The 19,389-nt window shown below is 44.5% G+C and overlaps 1 protein-coding gene across 1 annotated transcript; it reads right to left on the bottom strand.

Moving 5' to 3' along the window:
* Positions 1-11,762: 11,762 nt before the first annotated feature.
* On the bottom strand, positions 11,763-17,130 carry LOC121834797 (mechanosensory protein 2-like). Its single transcript, XM_042288584.1, has 3 exons — positions 17,114-17,130; positions 13,932-13,986; positions 11,763-12,506 (listed from the first exon to the last, which is right to left on the bottom strand). The coding sequence occupies exons 1-3, from the start codon at positions 17,128-17,130 to the stop codon at positions 11,763-11,765; spliced, it is 816 nt and encodes a 271-aa protein (XP_042144518.1).
* Positions 17,131-19,389: the final 2,259 nt, after the last annotated feature.

Below are 19,389 nucleotides of genomic sequence, written 5' to 3'. Positions count from 1 at the left end.
TGTTAGTAAGTTTTTTTTTTTAATTTTGTGCGTCGAGTCGGGTACGTTTGTTTCGTAGAAATATACCTGATTAATTGACACTGGCCAGACTAACTCCGCGCTGGTTTAGCAATAGGTTGCGACACGATGTTTGCACGCGTGTTTCATTATTTAAACGGTACACGTGTCATCCACTGATTACATTCAGAGGTTTTAAAAATACGTAACCTTATTTGTTAGTAAGTTTTTTTTTAATTTTGTGCGTCGAGTCGGGTACGTTTGTTTCGTAGAAATATACCTGATTAATTGACACTGGCCAGACTAACTCAGCGCTGGTTTAGCAATAGTTTGCGACTCGTTTTCTCGTCCCCCGTCGCAAAACCACCTGAAAACTTCCCACTGACATGATGTTCACGAGATCGCGCACCTGGCGGTGGAAGCGCTACTCGTGAATTAAAACAACTATTTAGACACGCAGTTGGAGACGAAGTCGACAAACCTTGGAGCACAGTCGGTCATTACCTCGTCACGCTCAGGTCTGAATACAGTTTGCCTATAGATCCAAACAGCTCACTCGTATACCGTTATTTGCACTTATATTTACGTCAGTTGTTTTACCATTTTATGTGCACAGCATCGCGCGTCCATGTAATAAATAAAAAAAAAAAAACATCGTTATGTGTTGATTTTTTATGTGAAGAGAACTACAGTTACAGTACGAGATAAAAACGGCGAAACTGGTCAAGGACGAAGAAGAGACGGGACTCAGCACTGATTATTCACGACTGCAGTCAACTATAGGGGGCGCGCTGATCAGGCAAAATGGCGGACGAAAGCAGGTCATTTTCGTCGTTCAGCGCGCGGATTACCGTAGGTTTCTTGCACTGCAGCGTAAAGTCGGTGTTACATATGAAAGTAAGGCGATTTCTCGACGGTAGAAACCTTTTTTCAGTCAGCGCGAAGAAATGACACGGCGGAAGCATAAAAAGTAATTACTGGAAACGATGTTTGTTTCTCTGCTGCCTACGAGAACCAAGCAGCGATAGGAGACGACTGAATCAAAATGACCTCCTGTCTTGAGCTTCTCGGCGTTGCCACTACGCGGTGTCCATTTCGCATGGAGTCACCAATACCGGCTGTTCCATTTTCATTCGAACAGATTTATTACAAAACAATCCGTAAAAGGTGCACTAATGCAGTTTGAACAGCCGAGTTATATGGCCTGGGGGACATCATATATGTGGCTAATCTTTGCGATAAGTCAGATAAATAACTAAACTTCCGTAATTAACTTTTTAATTAGTAAAATAATCATATGGTTTCAATTAGGAACATGCTGAGCATAATCGGAAACCACTATATCAGTCAATTTTAGAATGATTTGAAGCTCGTGGAAAGCTCGGGGGCGCACCAAAGTTGTCACTCGTACTGCAGGCGCAAAGCTAGCAGTGGCGGAACGCTATGATAATCTAATAATTCGCGTTTGGTCACTGCTAGCTTTGCGCCTGCTGCACGAGTGACAACTTTGGTACGCCCCTGAGTTCCCCACGAGCTTCAAGTCGTTCTAAAATTGACTGATACAGTGGTTTTCGATTATGCTCAGAAGGTAACCATAAGATTATTTTTAATAATTAAAAGTTAATTCAGGAAATTTAGTCAATTATCCGACTTATCGCAAAGATTAGCCACCTATATGATGTCCCCCTGGCCGTATAACTCACCCGCCCAAACAATGTTAGTGCATCTTTTAAGGATTTTTCATAATAACCACACCCGAACAGCTTTGGAACTCTAAGAAAATTGCATCATCCACGAGAAAAGATTCTGTGCTTGCACAAGTTAAGCGCTGGATCAAGCACGGGTGACCACCTGACGAGTTCAAACTTCAAGCCATACGTAATAGGAAGAGATGAACTATCAGCTTACAAGGGATGCATCATTGGGGAAGCAGTTTTGTGATACAGAAGGTGGCACAAGACACCGTACTCGACGTTCTGCTCACAGCCCATCCAGGCATTGTAAGAATGAAGGCACTAGCACGAAGTACAGTCTGGGGGCCTGGCATCGACCAAGAAAAGGCTGCAAGTTGCTCTGCGTGCCAAGAACACAGACCGTCAATGCCGCGGGCACCAGTACATCCCTGGGAGACGACTCACGATTCCTGATCTCGGGTACAGACTGACTTTGCGAGACCCTTCAAAGGAAATATCTTTTTTGGTCGTGGTCGATTCATTCTCATGAATACTGTGTCTTCCTCAGCCGTCGTTCAGAAACTGAGGATGTTACGTGCACGCACGGAGTACCAGATGTCATTGTAAGTGATAACGGCCAAGCCTTCGTTTCGGCCAAATTCAAAGAATTTAAGAGCTATAACCAAATTCGACACGTGGCAGTGGCACCTTACCAATCTGCATCGAATGACCAGGCCGAACGAATGGTGAATGAGGCGCTCACTCACATGAATTTAGGCGACGTAAACGTCGCCCTTAGCGAAAACTAATAAGTTTGAAATATACCACATTCTAATTTGAGTGTATTTGAAGTACAGTTCATAATTGTGAGTACACGAAAAATAGACCGAAAATATACTTCAATTTTTTTTTTTTTACTTAGTACTAAAATATACTTCTGAAAATATTTTTTTTTTTTTAATACCTTTACTTAAACTACATTTGAAGTTCCCTTCATGCGTTCTGAAATATGTAAATACTAAATTAGTAAGCACAAAATGCCTTTCACGTAGATTTTTTTTAATATGTATTTATTTCATGCAAAATATACTCCAACCCTAATAAAAACGCGGCGATCAAAATATGCGCAGAATACTCTTAAAATACCTGGAAATAGTAAATACTGTTGTGTTATACTCTAAGTACCTTTTGACTGAAATACTTTGGTAGTTTAACTTAAACTACCAAAGAATTGAAAAGCTCGCCTTCTAGAAGTTCATTTCAAGCAGATGTGGAGTACACTAAAGTACCTAAATACAACATTTGATTAGTTTGTCAATTGAGTTGTGCAGCATCGCACTGATAAATCACCCCAATTTATGTTATCGTTTCTTTTTTTCTATCAAGAACACACCTGATGAGTTTTTTGCACACCAATCACAAACGGAGTTCGGGAACTGTGTGCAGATATATTTGGCGTGGTTGTGTTAGCACAATGTTAGTTCGCTGAATGTGTATACTCACCATTGTATGTGATGTGAGTAGTGACTTTAGTATAGTAACGTTAATGCCCATGTTAAATGGTCAACTATAGTAAAGAAAAGCAAAATAACTATTTTAAAGTGGAGAAACTGCCTTGACTCGCTTCGCCCTGAGTGGTGCTATGCAGAGAAGCAATAACATTTCTTCTAAGAGCTGTTTTTGTGGATATTGTTTTAGCGACTGCGCCGAATTATTATTAGTTGTACCAAGGCTTCTTAGTAAGAGATATCCTCCACGAACTTCAAAACACTGTTTCTTCTTTGACAGACTCCCGAGGAGCAGATGGGATAATGGTAACCTTAATAAGTGCAGCCAAATGATTACCTTCAATATGTAGGCTATAGAAGGCTCTAGAGCACCTTCAATATGTAGGCTATATAAGGCTCCAGAGCAGTCAAGGGGACTGTGATTCACGTGTTCAGTGCGTCATGGTGTTTGCGTTTGTGTTCGTCTCTAATGTGTAGTTGTGGGATGGTATTTAGTGGTGCTTAAATATCACAGGGAACCATTTACTAACAAAATAACAATAAAAAATTGTGTAGCCGGTTTTTAATACACAAATGGCATCTTGAGTGGGAAGGAATTATGTTTTTGGTATATCTAAAATCTTTTTTGAACAATATTTATGATATATTCTGAATACCTTACGCGCGTATTTCAAATGTGGACAAAATAATGATGAATACAAAAGGAATATTCATATTCAATATATTTCAACTTCTTTTCAAGTACGGCCTGTTTTCGCTGGTTTTTGTTTCATCCCCCAACACATACTGCCACATTCCTCTACGGGCAGGGGCAGGGGTCCTGCGGAGCTATTAATTAACCGACATCTGAAGATTAGGTCGTCTACTCCCAGATTCCCAGTTCCATTCATCATGGAAACAAGAGAACAAGTTTCTCCAGGAAGGAAAGTAGACAAGACTACCGCCAGTGAAAATGTTTATGCAAGGAATTACTTGTCTGGTGCCAAGTGGACCCCCGGAATAGTCACAGCCGTGACCGGTCCACTATCCTACATGCTCGAAACCAAAGATGGACGATCCTGGCGTCGCCATGTTGACCAGCTAGAAGGCGTTAGTTCCGATGCTACACCAGCCGTCATACTACCTGGAGATAAAGTAAGTAGGCAGGCGAGCTGGTTGATGTTACACATTTTTGAAAACCGGAGACGACGGACGAAGAAGGGGACAACACCTGGTTCGGCAACGGTTCCCCTAGTACCTCTTCGAGACCTCAAAGAGGCTCACGCCACCCTACTTCTCCCAATGACTATGTACCTTAGTCAAGTAGGGAGGAGTGTAATATCCGTGCCACACAGGCAACTGGAATACCATTTACAACGAATGGCATTTGAGTGATCCGGCGAATCAGCTCGCAATCTGTCGCGCGTGGAATGCGCTACGCCCGGAGTGTCGCGCGCTGATCGGCCGTCCACTCAAATGTCATTCGTTGTAAATGACATTCGAGTTGCCCGTGTGGCACGGGTATGATATATGCCCCTGCTCGGCAGCGTGCCGTCGCGTCACATGGAAGACGACGACGAGCGGCGAATCTTCGAGATGGCTCGTGCAGCTTGACCCTGACGCTGATCGATCTGCTGGTCCACAATGATTGTCCCGACTAACGTGACCTGTAAATATGTAAATAGCCTTGAACGTAATTAATTGTAAGTACATAACAGGTAGGCTATAAGGGGAGGTGTGACATTCGCTCGCTTCGTCCATCGGGAGAAAACGGCAAGGATGTTCAGCACGCAGCGTTAGCATCGATAAGCCCGCAGCAGCGCCACAGCGGCACTTCGCCGCTCTGTGAACACTCAAAAAGAAAATGTCTTCACCGTTGATCATAGTCGTGAAGTGCCGTACAATGAACATTTCCTTGTTAGCCACAACGAAATTTGTCACGGTACGTTGAGCTCGAAACATTGAAGGCAGGCAGCAGTGAAGCTATGGTTGGATTGCGAAGCCCCTCGATGTACTTCTTTTACCTTTTATCCCCTGCGGTGCAAGCTGGCGCTGCCTTATCGATGGCTCTCCGCCCCGCTATTAGCGCCGAGATGTTTCGGTGGCGCCCTCTTATGGCTTCCCTCCGTGACGTCACGACTGGGTTTTGCCTCGCCGTGACGTCACCAGTTGTTATTCTGGCTACTTACCATCGGGTGCGACCGCGAGTTTGATGGTGTGTTTAAAAAGCACAGTAGAAGCTAGGAGCCATCGCAATCCGAAACTGACACCGTCAAAGTTGACAATCTGACAATGCTCATATGCCCATGGTTTGGCCAATCGTGGAAAGCTGACCGCAGCGACGCTTTTGGCCGCGCACATCGCTAATAGACCTTTTCAGCCTCCGTCTCATGGGCGCTGCCATCTTGAAATCACGTGACGCGGCCGCCATAAGGTAGCTTCAAGGCGTCGCTCCACTCTACCCTCCGCGCCTTGCCGAAGGCGTTGCATTCGCATTTTTCGCCGCTTTTCACCGCGTTTCTCGCCTTATTGTCAATTGCCGGCCGATGCTTACATTTACACCTTAATTGCATGCCATAAATGTGCACGACGACATCTGCAGTTTGTTTTGTAACATATTTGTACTACTTTCACCGTCGGCGTACTGGATACATGTGAGAAGGGAAGATGTACAGGAATCAGCGTCAGCCCTGGCGCATATTGAGCCCAACTATTTATGATAACTGAAGTTCGCTCAGTGATAGTGGCGGAATAATTGAAATAAGTATAGTGCAATGTACATGTATAGCCGCGCACTTAGCATCTTAAGGAATGTAACTAAAACACTCAGTATATGAAGCTATGTGTTTTTCCTGAGAGTCTCGTGCCTTGGCTTCATAACAAATTTAAAATAGTTGTTTTTAATTATATGGGGCATATAAGATATACAAGTAACGAACGTTTAACTCACATTTTATCTGATGCTCGGGGTAATGGTAACGTCCACATCAGGTGATTTGTTTGTTCACGACATAACACCTGAATTTGCTTGATTTATTTATGAACTTAGACAAACTGTACACCATGTTCGGTCCCATATCTGCAGTCATTAAAGGGTGTTGACATTTTTTAACACGAAATGGAATGTATTTATTTTAATTATTTTAACACAAAGACCACTCTGAAAAAAAAAAAAAAAAAAAAATCTGTCACAGGCCGCTTGGAAGTGCCTTGAGCTCACATTATGTTATGCCGCAAAGAAGCAGTATATAAAGAAATAACCTGATGTGAGCGTTGTTGATAGTAGATCGCATCAGTTTCCATGAAGATCTGTCTATGCAGGCTCATGAAGTATTGTATTCGACTCTTGTATTCGACTTCAGCCAAAGGTACGGGAGATCAGTTCTCTCTGACCCTTTAATTTTATTTGGCTAAATTTGCACAAAGACAACATTCCAGACTTCAATTGATGGGCCTGTGACTTATCTCATGTGCCAAGCACGTCTTAATCAAATGTCAGTAAAATAAATAGCTCATTGTCTAATGCCAACTTTGTGAAACGTTTTTAATAAGTACTTTAGCAGCGTCAATAGCTAAAGGAGTTTCCCACCCGACCTAGGACGGACTATCGAAATATATCTCGAGTAATTAATTTCGTTAAGGAAAACAGCACAAGACAATATCACTTCTTTTTTTTTTTTTAGATTATCTTCGTTCATTATAGGATATATTTCAAGCCTCTGGAGTTCATAAAAAGTTGGTGTCCGCGAAAATCAGATAGTGAGCAGTGAGCTGGCGACTTTATGTGTTTTTCGCGACGATTCAGAAGGTTTTTAATCAGTTTGTGGACCTGACTTTTTACTGTACACCTACTCAATATCCTCTTTATTTTTTTATTTTTATGAAGACTAGGGTCAGTGGTTACGGCCCTAGATAATTGGAATCCTCCTTGTGCATCATAGCCGTTTCGCCGCCGAGCGTGATCACCAGATGCATCGTGAAGTGTCCGTAAAAAAGCCCGCGAAAAGGACCCGAAACTACTTTGTGGTTCTCAAATTGGCTCAGTACCACAGTTTTATCAGTTGTGCGCTATAACCGGCCCATTTTCTTCACGAAATTATCCGAAACTGACATAACACAAACACAGCGCGAGAGCATTGAAACCGAAACCAATCAAATTGAAGCCACCCAAAGGCGGCGAGTGCGGCGGCGCCCTCTACCCGCCGGTCGGGTAACTACTGAGATGAAGAGGTGTATAACCCATCACAGCTCCGCTATGCTAAATCATTGAATCACTTTCGCAAGCGCGATCGTCACACTTAAGTCGCTTAAGTTTTGTACAAACGCTATCATCATTATCATCCCACATTGGTACAATTTCGGTTCCACCCGCAAGTCGAAAGATTCGTATTTGAGCGTAAATATTGGGCAAACAATTTTTTTTTTCTACGAACGTTTATATTGAGATTTGCCTGCCCTAATCGAAGTATAAAATGAAAGAGTCCTAGGTTCAGTGTCCCTTTAAGCAACGCAAAAACAAACTAAATACGCAAAAGAACAAAAAAAAAAACAAAAAAACTCGCGAGCAATCTTGGCATCTGTGAAACCAGATAAAGCTAGTGCGTTACAAGAGCTTGCATATTTTAACCTACGCCAAATACTGCAACTCCTTATCTGAGAGGGTGACGGATGGCATGCTGACACATTTGTCTTTTTACTCGTTTATCTCGTAGGCTTCCGTTATTTCTCTGGTCAGCTCATCTCTACTCTTTATTCTTTTTTTTTTAATTATCCTGCTTCTTTGAAGGTGTGGTGCACCTGCAGTCGCGAGCACCGGTGCAGAAAAGCGTCGTGCTGTGTACTTCCAGTCGTATCTCAATGCACATACCGGAAGTGCACTGCTTAATGTGCGTGTGCACCAAACATTGCTGACATAGAGGTTGTGACGCGACCGCAAAACAAAGAAAAACTCGTGAAATGACGGAAGCATTCCTTATGGCGCAATATGCAGAAGGCACGCGCGTCAGTGCACCGTCGATTGCGTTATATTAAAAAGAGCATATATCTTATATACAGACTTAGCATAGTGGCATGTTTAGGATTACTCGGGTTCATGTTTTCTTCATGTTAACCCAGTTGTAAGTCATCGCTTCTTCCGTTTACTTCCTTTGAGAATTGTCCTCTTTTTTTGCGCTATTTTTATTCGCCATAACAAGGGAATTGGAAACAACACATTCCTGACATTTGATAAAAGGCTGACGGTGCTTCCTCGTGCAATTTCCTTTAGTTCCTCCGTCTTAGATTACGTTGACTTCTTTACATAAAAACGGACGGCCTTTCTGACGCGGAAAAAACGACTTCTACGTCTACCATTTGTTCTATTTTCTTTAAATTGTGGGACCCATTTGCCGGTAAGGGCCAACAAATATTTTCTTACTACGAATCCTTGGGCGTTCATCGGCAGTTGAATGTTTTTTTTTTTTTTTAACTTCTTTATCAGCCTTTCTGTCACCGACGTTAAAATTATCTGAGGATAACCGGTACTCAGAAATCTGTCTATCTGACTAAACAGACAAGAAAAAACTTTGTTAAGAGATGCTTGCGGGACTTTGACAATGCGGAGATAAAATATGAGTTAACAATTCCTCTCTTCGCGATCCCCGAGTGTGCTGAACTAAAGGACAGGATGGGCTTGCTATATGTCCACTTGAAGAATACATGTCCGAGTATAAAAATTTGAAAGCATTGTTCACGGGCAACTCATACGTCAATCGCGAAGGCGCGAGGCAATCTTTAAAAACAGCCACAGTCTGAGAAAACTGGGAATCAATTTTTTGATGTTCACAATCTAAAAGCACAAGAAAATCATCGACAAATATGAAAATATTGGCTACTTGTGTGTCTCGCAGCCGACCTAGAATTACCCTGTCAATAGTAGCTAGACATATATCACTCAAGATCGGGGCTATGCTGGGGATGCATATCCTCTATTTTTTTAATAAAGATGTCGTTACGCCATTTTGTGTAAGTCGAGCCAAAATAGGCAAATAGTAAAAAAAAAGCTTAGTGTATATATATATATATATTTTTTTTTTTTTAAAACGTCACCGTTTCCCGCCATACCCTGTCTCACTAAAACCGTGCAGTACGGCCAGAGCTACGGGAGAGAGAGTGTATCCCGACCTGTTCAAGAGGAGGGAAAGGAGAAACAGGGGAATCCCAGCCCTTCTCTCACATTCCTCCTTTCCCTCTTTTTGACAAATTGGCATACACTCTCTCTCCTGTAGCTTTGGCTGTACTGCACGGTTTTAGTGAGATGGAGTATAATATTGCGAATCAGTTCATGTGCAATTGGGTAATATGAGTCTTTGACATCGATAAAAAATGCTGAAAGGCTTCTTTTATTTCCACTTAAAAGTTATATGACTTGGTCAGAGTTTCTAATTCTGAATATATTGTTATAACTGTTAAAAATAGGGCGAAAGATCTTTGCCACGCTTCTTTTTCTGAAACTAAGCGGACAATCGGCCTTAAACGCCTTTCCAGAAAAAAAAAATATCTAGACACAAGCTGTTTTTTTTTTTTCAATCGCTTTTGGCAATTTTTTTTTTTTAATTCGAGCTTTTGCATATGCCCGTAGCCTAATGTTTTACTCTGACTAATGTCACTTTTTTACACTTTATATTTATAAACAGACTGGACGGCTTCTGAATCTCTTCTCTCTGCACTACTATAGATCCGGCTTCCTTACCTGCCGGCAACAGTGCCAGTGAATTTTCTCTCAAATATTCCGCTCTGCGTTTTTTGGGAAAGATTATTGACAGGTTTTGATTGGACTAACACGTCGACACGCTCTGAAATGCAACGGCTGGATTCCGTATCCGTGGCTTGACTTGACACTTGCCTCACCATGACTCGGGTGCTGATCTCCTGTTTTTGTTCTTCGTGCTTGTCCAGTGGCGCTGTTTTTACCTCAAGATGTCAAATAACCAACTAGCCCAAACAAACCTTTCAGCATAGTCACAGACTTCCCCGTAATGTTTACATTTCACCCCCCCCCCCCCCCCCCCCCCCCCCCGTTTCGGCACCACTGCAGCCAATCCCACTGCTTCTTCTTCTTCGACCCAATCATAATTACCATATCTCTATCCGACGCGTCACGGTTGCGTCCATGTATCCGCGGGTAGCGACAATAACAGCAGAAAGCAATATACCATATAAATAAATTAATCCGGCGAACAGCGCTCCTTTCAATATCGCCGTCGGGGCAACCGCGATAACTGCTGGCCCCGGATATGACTGGTTCTGGCCGGTTCTGACCAACACCACCTGGAATTATCAAAGCCTCCGCACCGCCTCCTCTCCCTTCATGAAACATCATCACGGTCGTATCGCGCTAACTCGGCTATTGGTCCCGAGTCCGACCTTCGACGCGCTGATTGGACACAAGCCCCGGCCGAACACTGACGCAGCACTCGTGCCCAATCTCAGGCCTCGATCGACCCGACTGTGATGACGGTGCGGAGACCTTCTGCTTATCTAGGTGGTGTTGTTCTGACACACCGGACATCCAAAGATATCAAGTTCGCAACCACCTCGATCGTCTCATCCGGCCGACGTCCAAGCGTCAGTTGCCCTCCCTCGTATTTCGATCCAAACTCGTTGACGTCACGCCAATGCGCTTTATGTTTATTTATTGATTGATTCTCACAAACAGCAACATCGGCGGTGCGTCACAACACAGACGAAAAATAAACGCAAACATTATACACAAACACAAACATACAATACAGTCAAACACAAACATTATGCACGGGGTGTTTTTTTTTAAGCTTTACAGATTTGTTTAAAAAAAGGCGTGAAAGTCACACTTGTGCGGTTTATGCAGGTGAGTTTACGGCCAGGGGACATTATGTGGGTGGCTAATCTTTGCGACAAGTCGGTTCATTAATTCAAATTCGTAATTAATATTTTAATTAGTGAAAATACACATATGGTTCCAGTTAGAAATTTACTGAGCGTCATCGAAAACCACTAAATCAACTTTTGTTACAACGACTTGAAGCTCGTGGGAAACTCGGGGGCGCGCCAAAGTTACCACTCGTGAAGCAGGCGCAAAGCTAGCAGTGGCGGAACGCGATAATGGTTTAATCATCCGCGTTCCACCACAGCTAGCTTTGTGCCTGCATGCTTCACAAGTGATAACTTTGGTGCGCCCCCGAGTTTTCCAAGAGCTTCAAGTTGTTCTAAAACGGAATTCGATTATTATACCGCGGTATACCACTAACGTTCAAAGCTGCGAGTTCCTTACGCAGTACGTGCTTATTTCTCAAATAATTTCCATTTGTGGCAAGCGAGTGACTTATGTGACTGTGCGGAGGTGCGGTGACTACAATCGGCCTTTGTGAAGGATTATCACGAAGAGGTAACTGTATCGCGGAATATGACGTGCAGCGGAAAAGGTCAAACAAGCAGATATTTACGCAAATCTCATGTGCTTCCCAACCTCTTCTTTTTTTTAAATAAAGGGTTACAGACGTTGCTTTCGTAAATGCGACGTCGTATCTCCAATGGTTCCTTCCGACAAAAGAAGCCCAAAACTAAATCGGTGGTTATATCCTCCTATCTATCTGAAAAGCAGAGTCTGCAACAGCTCCAGAGGCAACGGGAACACGATTGTTGAGTTCTTTTCCGCCGAGATGGTTCCGAGCGTCTGCAGGTACCTGAGCTGAAGCGCAGCTGGAGACTGAGCTATCACGTTAGCGGCATTCCTGAGCGCCACGGCTGCCCGCTGCTCACCTTCGGCCGCCACAACCTTCGCCCTCCCTTCTCGCACGGCCTCCGCTTCGGCGGCCATGGCCCTCTGCATCTGAGCGGGCAGCTGGACGTCTGTCAACTCCACCCTCTCGACCTTCACCCCCCACGGATCTGTGGCCACGTCCAGAAGCGTCTGCATCGTACGCGAGATGGATTCCCTCTGCGACAAGACGTCGGACAGCATCTTGGTCCCCAGCACATTCCTCAGGATGGTGGCGGCCAGAAGAATGGTGGACCGGGCGTGGTCCTTGATGTTGACGGTGGCGGCGACCGGATTGAAGACGCGGTAGTAGACGACGGCGTCTACGGCTACCGTCACCGAATCCTTGGAAAGGATCTCTTGTGGACACACGTTGAAGACCACGGTCCGCAGGTCTACCACACGGTACTCGTCGATGCACGGGATGATGAAGAAGAGACCCGGACCGGCGGCTCCTCCTGGCTGCAGCCGGCCCAGTCTGAAGATGACGGCCCGCTCGAATTCTTGTACGACGACCAGGCAGAGAAGGAGGGAGAAGGGCAGGGTGATGACGATGAGAAAGAGGGATATCACCTTGAGGACGACCCCGAACGGGTGGTCGGGGACCGGGCTGGGCATCCCTTCGTTTCCTCCTCTTTGACGGAACGGATGGTTAATGGGAAATGGTGCAGGTAAAGACAGAAAATGCGAATCCACGACCCTTGCTGAATAATCATGGATTATAGCCCAAGCCGAACTTCAACCCGAGGGTCAATTAGAAAATATATCTTCCTAAATCGCGGTTCCGAGATTTGCGGACGAAATTGGGGAATTCATTTAGAGTGTCTCGTGCGGCTTGAGGCGTTCGTCCACTGCGTTCATCGGTACAACGGGCTCATGTAATTGTCTTCGAGCCAGCGATTCTAAGCTTGGGCCAACCCGCGGCGGAGCGACAGAGGTACAAGTATTATGAGTGTTAGATTATACATTTTCGCTCAAGAAAGTCGTGCCGCTGCTGAAAGACAAGTAGCCCACCATGAAAGGCCATGAAGGCATCTGGCGCGCGCCGCGTCAAATGACGAGGCGATGAACACCAGAATCTTCTGTACGTCTTCTGCTCTGAGGGAACTCACAAACCGGGAAAATTAACAAGACAAACCGCAGTTCCAAAAATTGATATCTCGGAGATTTTGGCGGCGCTCTCAGAGTGTACCAGAATAAAGACACTTTATTGGAAAGACGAAGAGGTTAACCGACTGAGGAGCCATGTGACGATATCTCGCTTCAGCGGACGAGAACAAGACCTGTGACGCTTCATTCCTCATTTGTCACTATTAGACTATAGTCGGATACAGATAAAAACACGCCAAATAAACACCACCATGTACCATATCCACGGTATTGAATCGCTACGCGGACGTGGACCAATCAAGAAATAAGGCAGTGCCCCTGACGAGTTCTGTGACAAGTCGGCTTGTGAACCTCGCGCTGCAGAACCCAGGATGCTGGATTCAATCCCCACCCCTGCCCGTTTCGATCTTGATGAGCATCGTACCGGCGTGCGGTCGTGTATCACTACTGCGTGATGCACGTTAAAGAGCCCAGGCTAGCGGTTGTACTGCACTGGCTAAATTCTCATCTACAGCTGGGAGACTCGTCGCCCGTTGAGGCGGGCCAAGTTCTAGTTTGTATAAACATACACAGAACCCAATTTTGTTTTTCGGCTTGTGGAGAAGAAATACGTTGGGGCGGGCAGCGTGAAAACATGGCCCGACACTCGATTGCTATTCGGTGCTGGTCTACCAAGTCCGTAGAGCAGGCGTAATCAACAATACATGTGATGTGAACGGTCTTGCATAAAAATGTCCCGAATGAGACGCCCGATCCACACGGTTGCTTTCTCGGCGGTTCTGCGAGTAAGAGCGTAATTAATGTTCGGCCTAATAATATGGAGTTTGATCTCATTTATATCACGTTTTATTGAACTTTGACTGGTCTCGAGAGATGGAAGACTTGTACCGAAATTAGGCCACATAAAGAAAAAAGTCCAATGTTCGAGTTTTTTGCTTTGTGCCTTCTACATCAGGCGTAACTTGTCACCGCCTGTCCTGGACACCATTAGTTCACGTGCTACCTGAATAGCTTTTGAACACTCACTGGGTACTTTGACCAACAAATCTCACCCGTTTGCGAGAAAATGGGTGTTACCTTTAGATTTTATGATTTTATTTCAACTGGATACTGTTTTTTTTTTGTTTTTTTTTTTTCAAATTTAGGGTATTAAAGTCGCTAGCGAAGCGGCGGTGTGGGAGAAGGGGAGGCACTGCATACGTTATACATGGTGTAATACGCCGAGTATCATTTCCCAAGTCCCGGGTTCTCTCACCAGCGCAAACTGGTCCAATCGTCGCTGTTTCCGCGGTCCCGAGCCCCGTCGAGTGCTAATATCGCGATAAAATACGAGCGAGAGAGAAAAAAGAAAAAAAAATATGTGGCGACTATTCTTGTCTATTGAAGGTCATCCATTGACTAGACCGCAGCAGCGCGCTATCTGCGTTATTGTAACCTTCCAAGACCGACTGTCTCATGGACCCCCCCCCCCCTCCCCCATTCCCCCTCTGTATTTATACCTTGGACCTGTGATATGATAAACACGGGATCGAAGCAATTGCAGATCCCCTAAGTGTGCAGGAAAAAAAAGAAATGAACGCTAAGAATCGTGTTTTTTTAAAAGCGGAATAAATTGTAAGCACATTTGACCATCTCCACAGGAAATAGAATTGATAATTTCTTGCTCCTTCTTTCGAAGCTTCAGAGGGTACATACAGCAATCCATGTTACACGGGCACCCTTAGCCGCAGTTAAGTCCCCTTTAAATGCAGTTACACTTCACCTCAGTTATCACACTATTCGCGGCGAGAAGTTTAAATATCGCCGCTGGGTAATTTTTTTTTTTTTTTTTTTTACAACTTAGAGTTAGGATACTTTAACTCTCTCTGCTGGTGCAAGCACGTGCAATGGTAAGCTTCTATTCACTATAAAAATCAAAACATAACCGCGTGGGTAGCACGTGCTTTTCCTTATACCCACAGTAAGGAAAACAGCAGCGACCCTCGCGACTTTCTCGTCACGAATAGGGAGTATTCACTCGCGGTCAGATCTGTGGGCGCGACTGCTGAGCGCGTGCTGACGGTTACCTTCCACAGTTATTTGGCAACGTGCATTCCGCGCCATCGAGGTGACCGGTCTTAGCAGCCCATGTTCGTTCTGAGCATGCGCACTAAACATCGCCCTCAAATATGGCAATGGAAAAGGAGCACGGCGGCGCCTCTGTCGCCTCTTGTTCCTAGAGAGCCTAGATTGTTGGATTGATCGAGATCGTTTGCAATTTAATGGCGGACGCCTCCCTCGGAGATTGGTCGCCAGTGCGCTTGCGCTACGTCATCGCGTGGCTAGGAAGAAAGCAGGCGGAAAGGCGGAGACCCTCGCGGATGACCAACACGTTCGTCACCTGAGCCAAGAAAGAAAACAAAAAAACTTGTATATGTGGATGTGAATTTGTTCCAGTACCTACGAGTACCTACGAGTACCTACGAGTACCTACGAGTACCTACGAGTCTAGAATACACACCCTAGGGGGTGTGTATTCTGGACTCGTAAGAGGTTATCCGCACATTTCACATCTCTGAAACGTTGCAGCAGCCGCCATCTCCTATACCCAAGTGATTGCTGCTTACCATAATCAGTTAATTACACCGAACCATCTATAAGCCTTGACCTGTCTCGCGCTCCGACGAAACACTCATAATGGTGCAGATTAGGTGTGTGCGACGATAGCTACCGACGGATTTGTTTCTTCATATGGCCGAGGTCAGATGTACAAGGGGATTTGTTTTACGTATAAACCCACGTAATCAATTACAAAAAAAAAACTTCAGGAAGAAATTCATTAAGCAGTTTTTTCAAGACAACCTAGGTTTCAACATAACTTGAAAAAAAAAAAGACTTGCAGACAGAAGTTAGATTAATTTAAAACAATTGTATCAGAGCAACCATGAATGGGTTGACGAATACGACTGAAGTACAATGCTGTGAGATAATAATAATAATAATAATACGCTGACGATCATTTTCCACCGGACCCAACAGGTTTCGCGAGCATCTTGAGCACAACTTTAGCCTACCAAGTCACAATAATAGTGAGTTTTAGTAAATATTTCCGACAACTATACCCGATTCTCCGCCGCGATGTCTTTGCCCATGCATCGTATCGTTATCGGATATCGTTATCGGAAGAATCTACTAAAGCTCTCTTTGGAGATATTTAGTAACACTTCCCATTGGGGAGCTTTAGTAAAACTCCCCGAGTTTTAGTCAATCGTTCGTTTGGGGAGTTTTAGTCCATCGTTCCGATAACAGTACCCAATACTCTCCGCCTTCGTGCATGCATCGTGTAGTGGTATCGTTCTCAGAGTTTGCGAAACGATCTACTAAAACTGCCTAATGTCATGATATGAGAGGAGCAACACCCAAGAAGAGAAGAGCTAATACATACATCTATGATCACACCGTAACTAATTAAAATATTGTTTTATTTCATAACGTTTTGAAATAGCAACAGTACAGCTTCAAAAGGAAGTTTGCCAGACTGAAAAGCATTTTTTTTTAATGGTATCGAATACTCAACTGGAAAACGCGAATATTGTTTCCCGCTATTTTCGAGAAGCCAAGGTATTTACTGCAATTAAATAGAAGATACGGCATATCTTTATGTGTGATAGTTACCAGCCCGCTGTTCGTTTTTTTAAGCAAGTACTAGTTCTTATGGGTCACGTGGTTAATGACATAACCCTCTTTCTACTGAATTATTGACAGCGCAAATATATCGTGTTTTGGTACGAAAAAAAAAGGGGGAAGGGGGGAGTTGGACGATCGTGTTGACGTAGATACTTATATGCTGAAAACTAAGCAAAGGGGAGGGACGGCAGCCTGCACATGTCTGTCATCGTCCCGCTCTTCTGTATAACTTTAATTATATTGGTACAAAGGATATTGGGCAAATACTGTATAGAAGCACCAATGAATAAAAAAAGCATCAGGAACGAGAAGAAGTTGGCGAATCTTGAATCAAACTGCAGCAAAGTGGCGGTCTAGGCCAGTTGGTTCTGGCGGCTGAAGAAACGTGGGGCGTGCAGACTAACGTAATATCCCGAGTCATCGCCCACCCCCCTGCTGCCTGAAATTCATAAAAAAAGTGGGGTGGGCCATGTCTTCTTCTTTTTTTTGTACATATATCTAGCGCGGCTGCACAAGAGATAGATTAAACACAAACTCGAATTGTTTCATTGTTTTATGCAACAAATGCTCATGAAAGCATGTTTTACAATAGCAAAGTCCGTTGCTTGCATATGCGCGATATGGAGACCGCCGATCGGCATACAGCGCGAACGTTTCTTTCGTGAAAGCACGTTCCTAACACTGCCAATGTTCTCTTCGATATTAAAAAAAAAGGGGGAAAAAAGGAGTCAACAAGAAAAAAGAAAAACCAACCAGGCGCAACGAGCGAGCGAGCGATCCCGCGGGCGAGAAGCGATGAAGAGCGAAGCTGGGGAGGCGGGAAAGACGGCGATCGCGTTGGCAAATACTTTGGAGTCGGGCCGAGTCGGGTGCCTTGTCAGCCACAAGGAGCAGGATCTTGTGCAACTTTCTTGTTTGGTGCATATACACATGCGTGAGTCCGTTCGTGCGCGGCGTGCTATCAACGCGGGTTGAAGCGGCATCGCTGCGTAGCGTGGATTACACCACGAACATGGAGCTCGAAAGGGAGCGCTTTACACACGTCTGTGAGCGGCGTTCCAGCAAATCTTTGTTTACCATTGCTTCTACCCCTTCCACTGTGGCATCTTTCACCCTCCCCTCCTTCACCTATATATGCAAACTTCGGGTCAATAAATGTTGTTGCTCGTTGGAAGTCATTGTTGTCCGTCCCCCCCCTTTCTGTGTATCTTCCTCATGTTTAGTGTGTTTACCCGTTGGCTTTTTCTGAAACATCGCACAACCATACCAACCGCGGTCGCGACGTTCCGGGAGAAGCAGAGGGTTTTCGGTGACCTTATTTCGGTGGAGACGGACTTTGACCTTATACTCTGCGACTTTTCGGAGTCGCAGAAATTGGGGAGAAAATCAGTAAACAGAAATGTCTTTCCGTCCTTCGTTTTACTTTGTCGCGGACGTCCTCCAACCGCAAGGTCCGCGGCCACGTCATTCGGGTAGGAGGAATGTTCGCGGATCGCAGAGTCTGCGTTGGGGTATTCGTAGGGGTGGGCGATCACTCGGTGTTCGTTTTTTTTTTCTTTTTTTTTTTTCAGGAAATCGGTAATTGCCCAAAAAGTGGGGTGGGCGGTGACTCGGAATATTACGGTAATTACTTCTTCCAAAATACTGTCAGTTCCTCACGGGACTATGGTAGGAGAGTTCGTTTACACTTCCTTGAGTTACATCGTTTTAGAATAAAAAATTTATAACATGACTTTCTCAGATGGATAATTGGCCAAACTGCCGAAAAGAAATACAACGGATCAAGCAAAAAAATTATACTTAGAAATTGACTACAATGGCACAAACGCCGGAGCAAATATTCGCAACGCTCTGGCACATCTTTTTTTTTTTTAGCAAAGTTAAATTTGGGAAAAAAGAACACGCCACGCAAACGACATACTAACTCGTACATGCCTTTAAGCACATTCAGAGAAGATATATTAGCCCTGTCGGAGTTGTGCCCACATCACACGTTTCTACGGTCTGTGCCTGGGCAACATTTGTTAACTGTCTACCTGGAACGGTAACTCAAACAGCTGACAGCGAAATTAGGTCAAGCCGTAACTGAGCGGCTGTCAAGAGCAGGCCGCTGTTGCGCCTTACAGCGGTTTACGGGAGGGAGTCCATACCTCGTGGAAGCAATCGTTACACGGGATGAGTGTTACTTAGTTTCGTGTCCGATTGCGTGGAAGGGAGATACACATGGAGGTCCCGAGGAAAAAGAACCGTGTTTTTTGGCCGGGTAAATAAACTATTCAGCGCAGAAAGCTCAAACTCCGCGAAGATGACGACATCACCCAAATTAAGATAATTGAGAAAAAAAAAATTAACTTCTCCATGAGCTGACGTCCACCTAAGCCTAATATCGTCAATCCACCGAAGCCTAATATCGTCAAAACAAGTACTTATATCGTGAAAGTTCGGGGGATTTAGACCAGTGGAAAACACTTGTCAGCAAGAATGGCAATGTTGTTTTCTTTCGTGCTGACAAGTTTGTTTCACTGAAATAGATGCTACAGGCGCCCACGATGCATTTTTGTTTTCACGGGGAACTTAGGCTTATATATGGGGGCGTCAGCTTACTGAGAAAGTTCCGTTTTTCCTCAATTCTCTTTCGATCCATGTAACGTCACGTTCTCAAACTTTCGCATTCTATCCC

Source organism: Ixodes scapularis, unplaced genomic scaffold (genome assembly GCF_016920785.2).
Source record: "Ixodes scapularis isolate PalLabHiFi unplaced genomic scaffold, ASM1692078v2 PGA_scaffold10__122_contigs__length_95168666, whole genome shotgun sequence".
NCBI classification, from domain to species: domain Eukaryota; kingdom Metazoa; phylum Arthropoda; class Arachnida; order Ixodida; family Ixodidae; genus Ixodes; species Ixodes scapularis.
The sequence above is the reverse complement of the archived record's forward strand: the minus strand, read 5'-3'. Positions and strand labels throughout refer to the sequence as shown.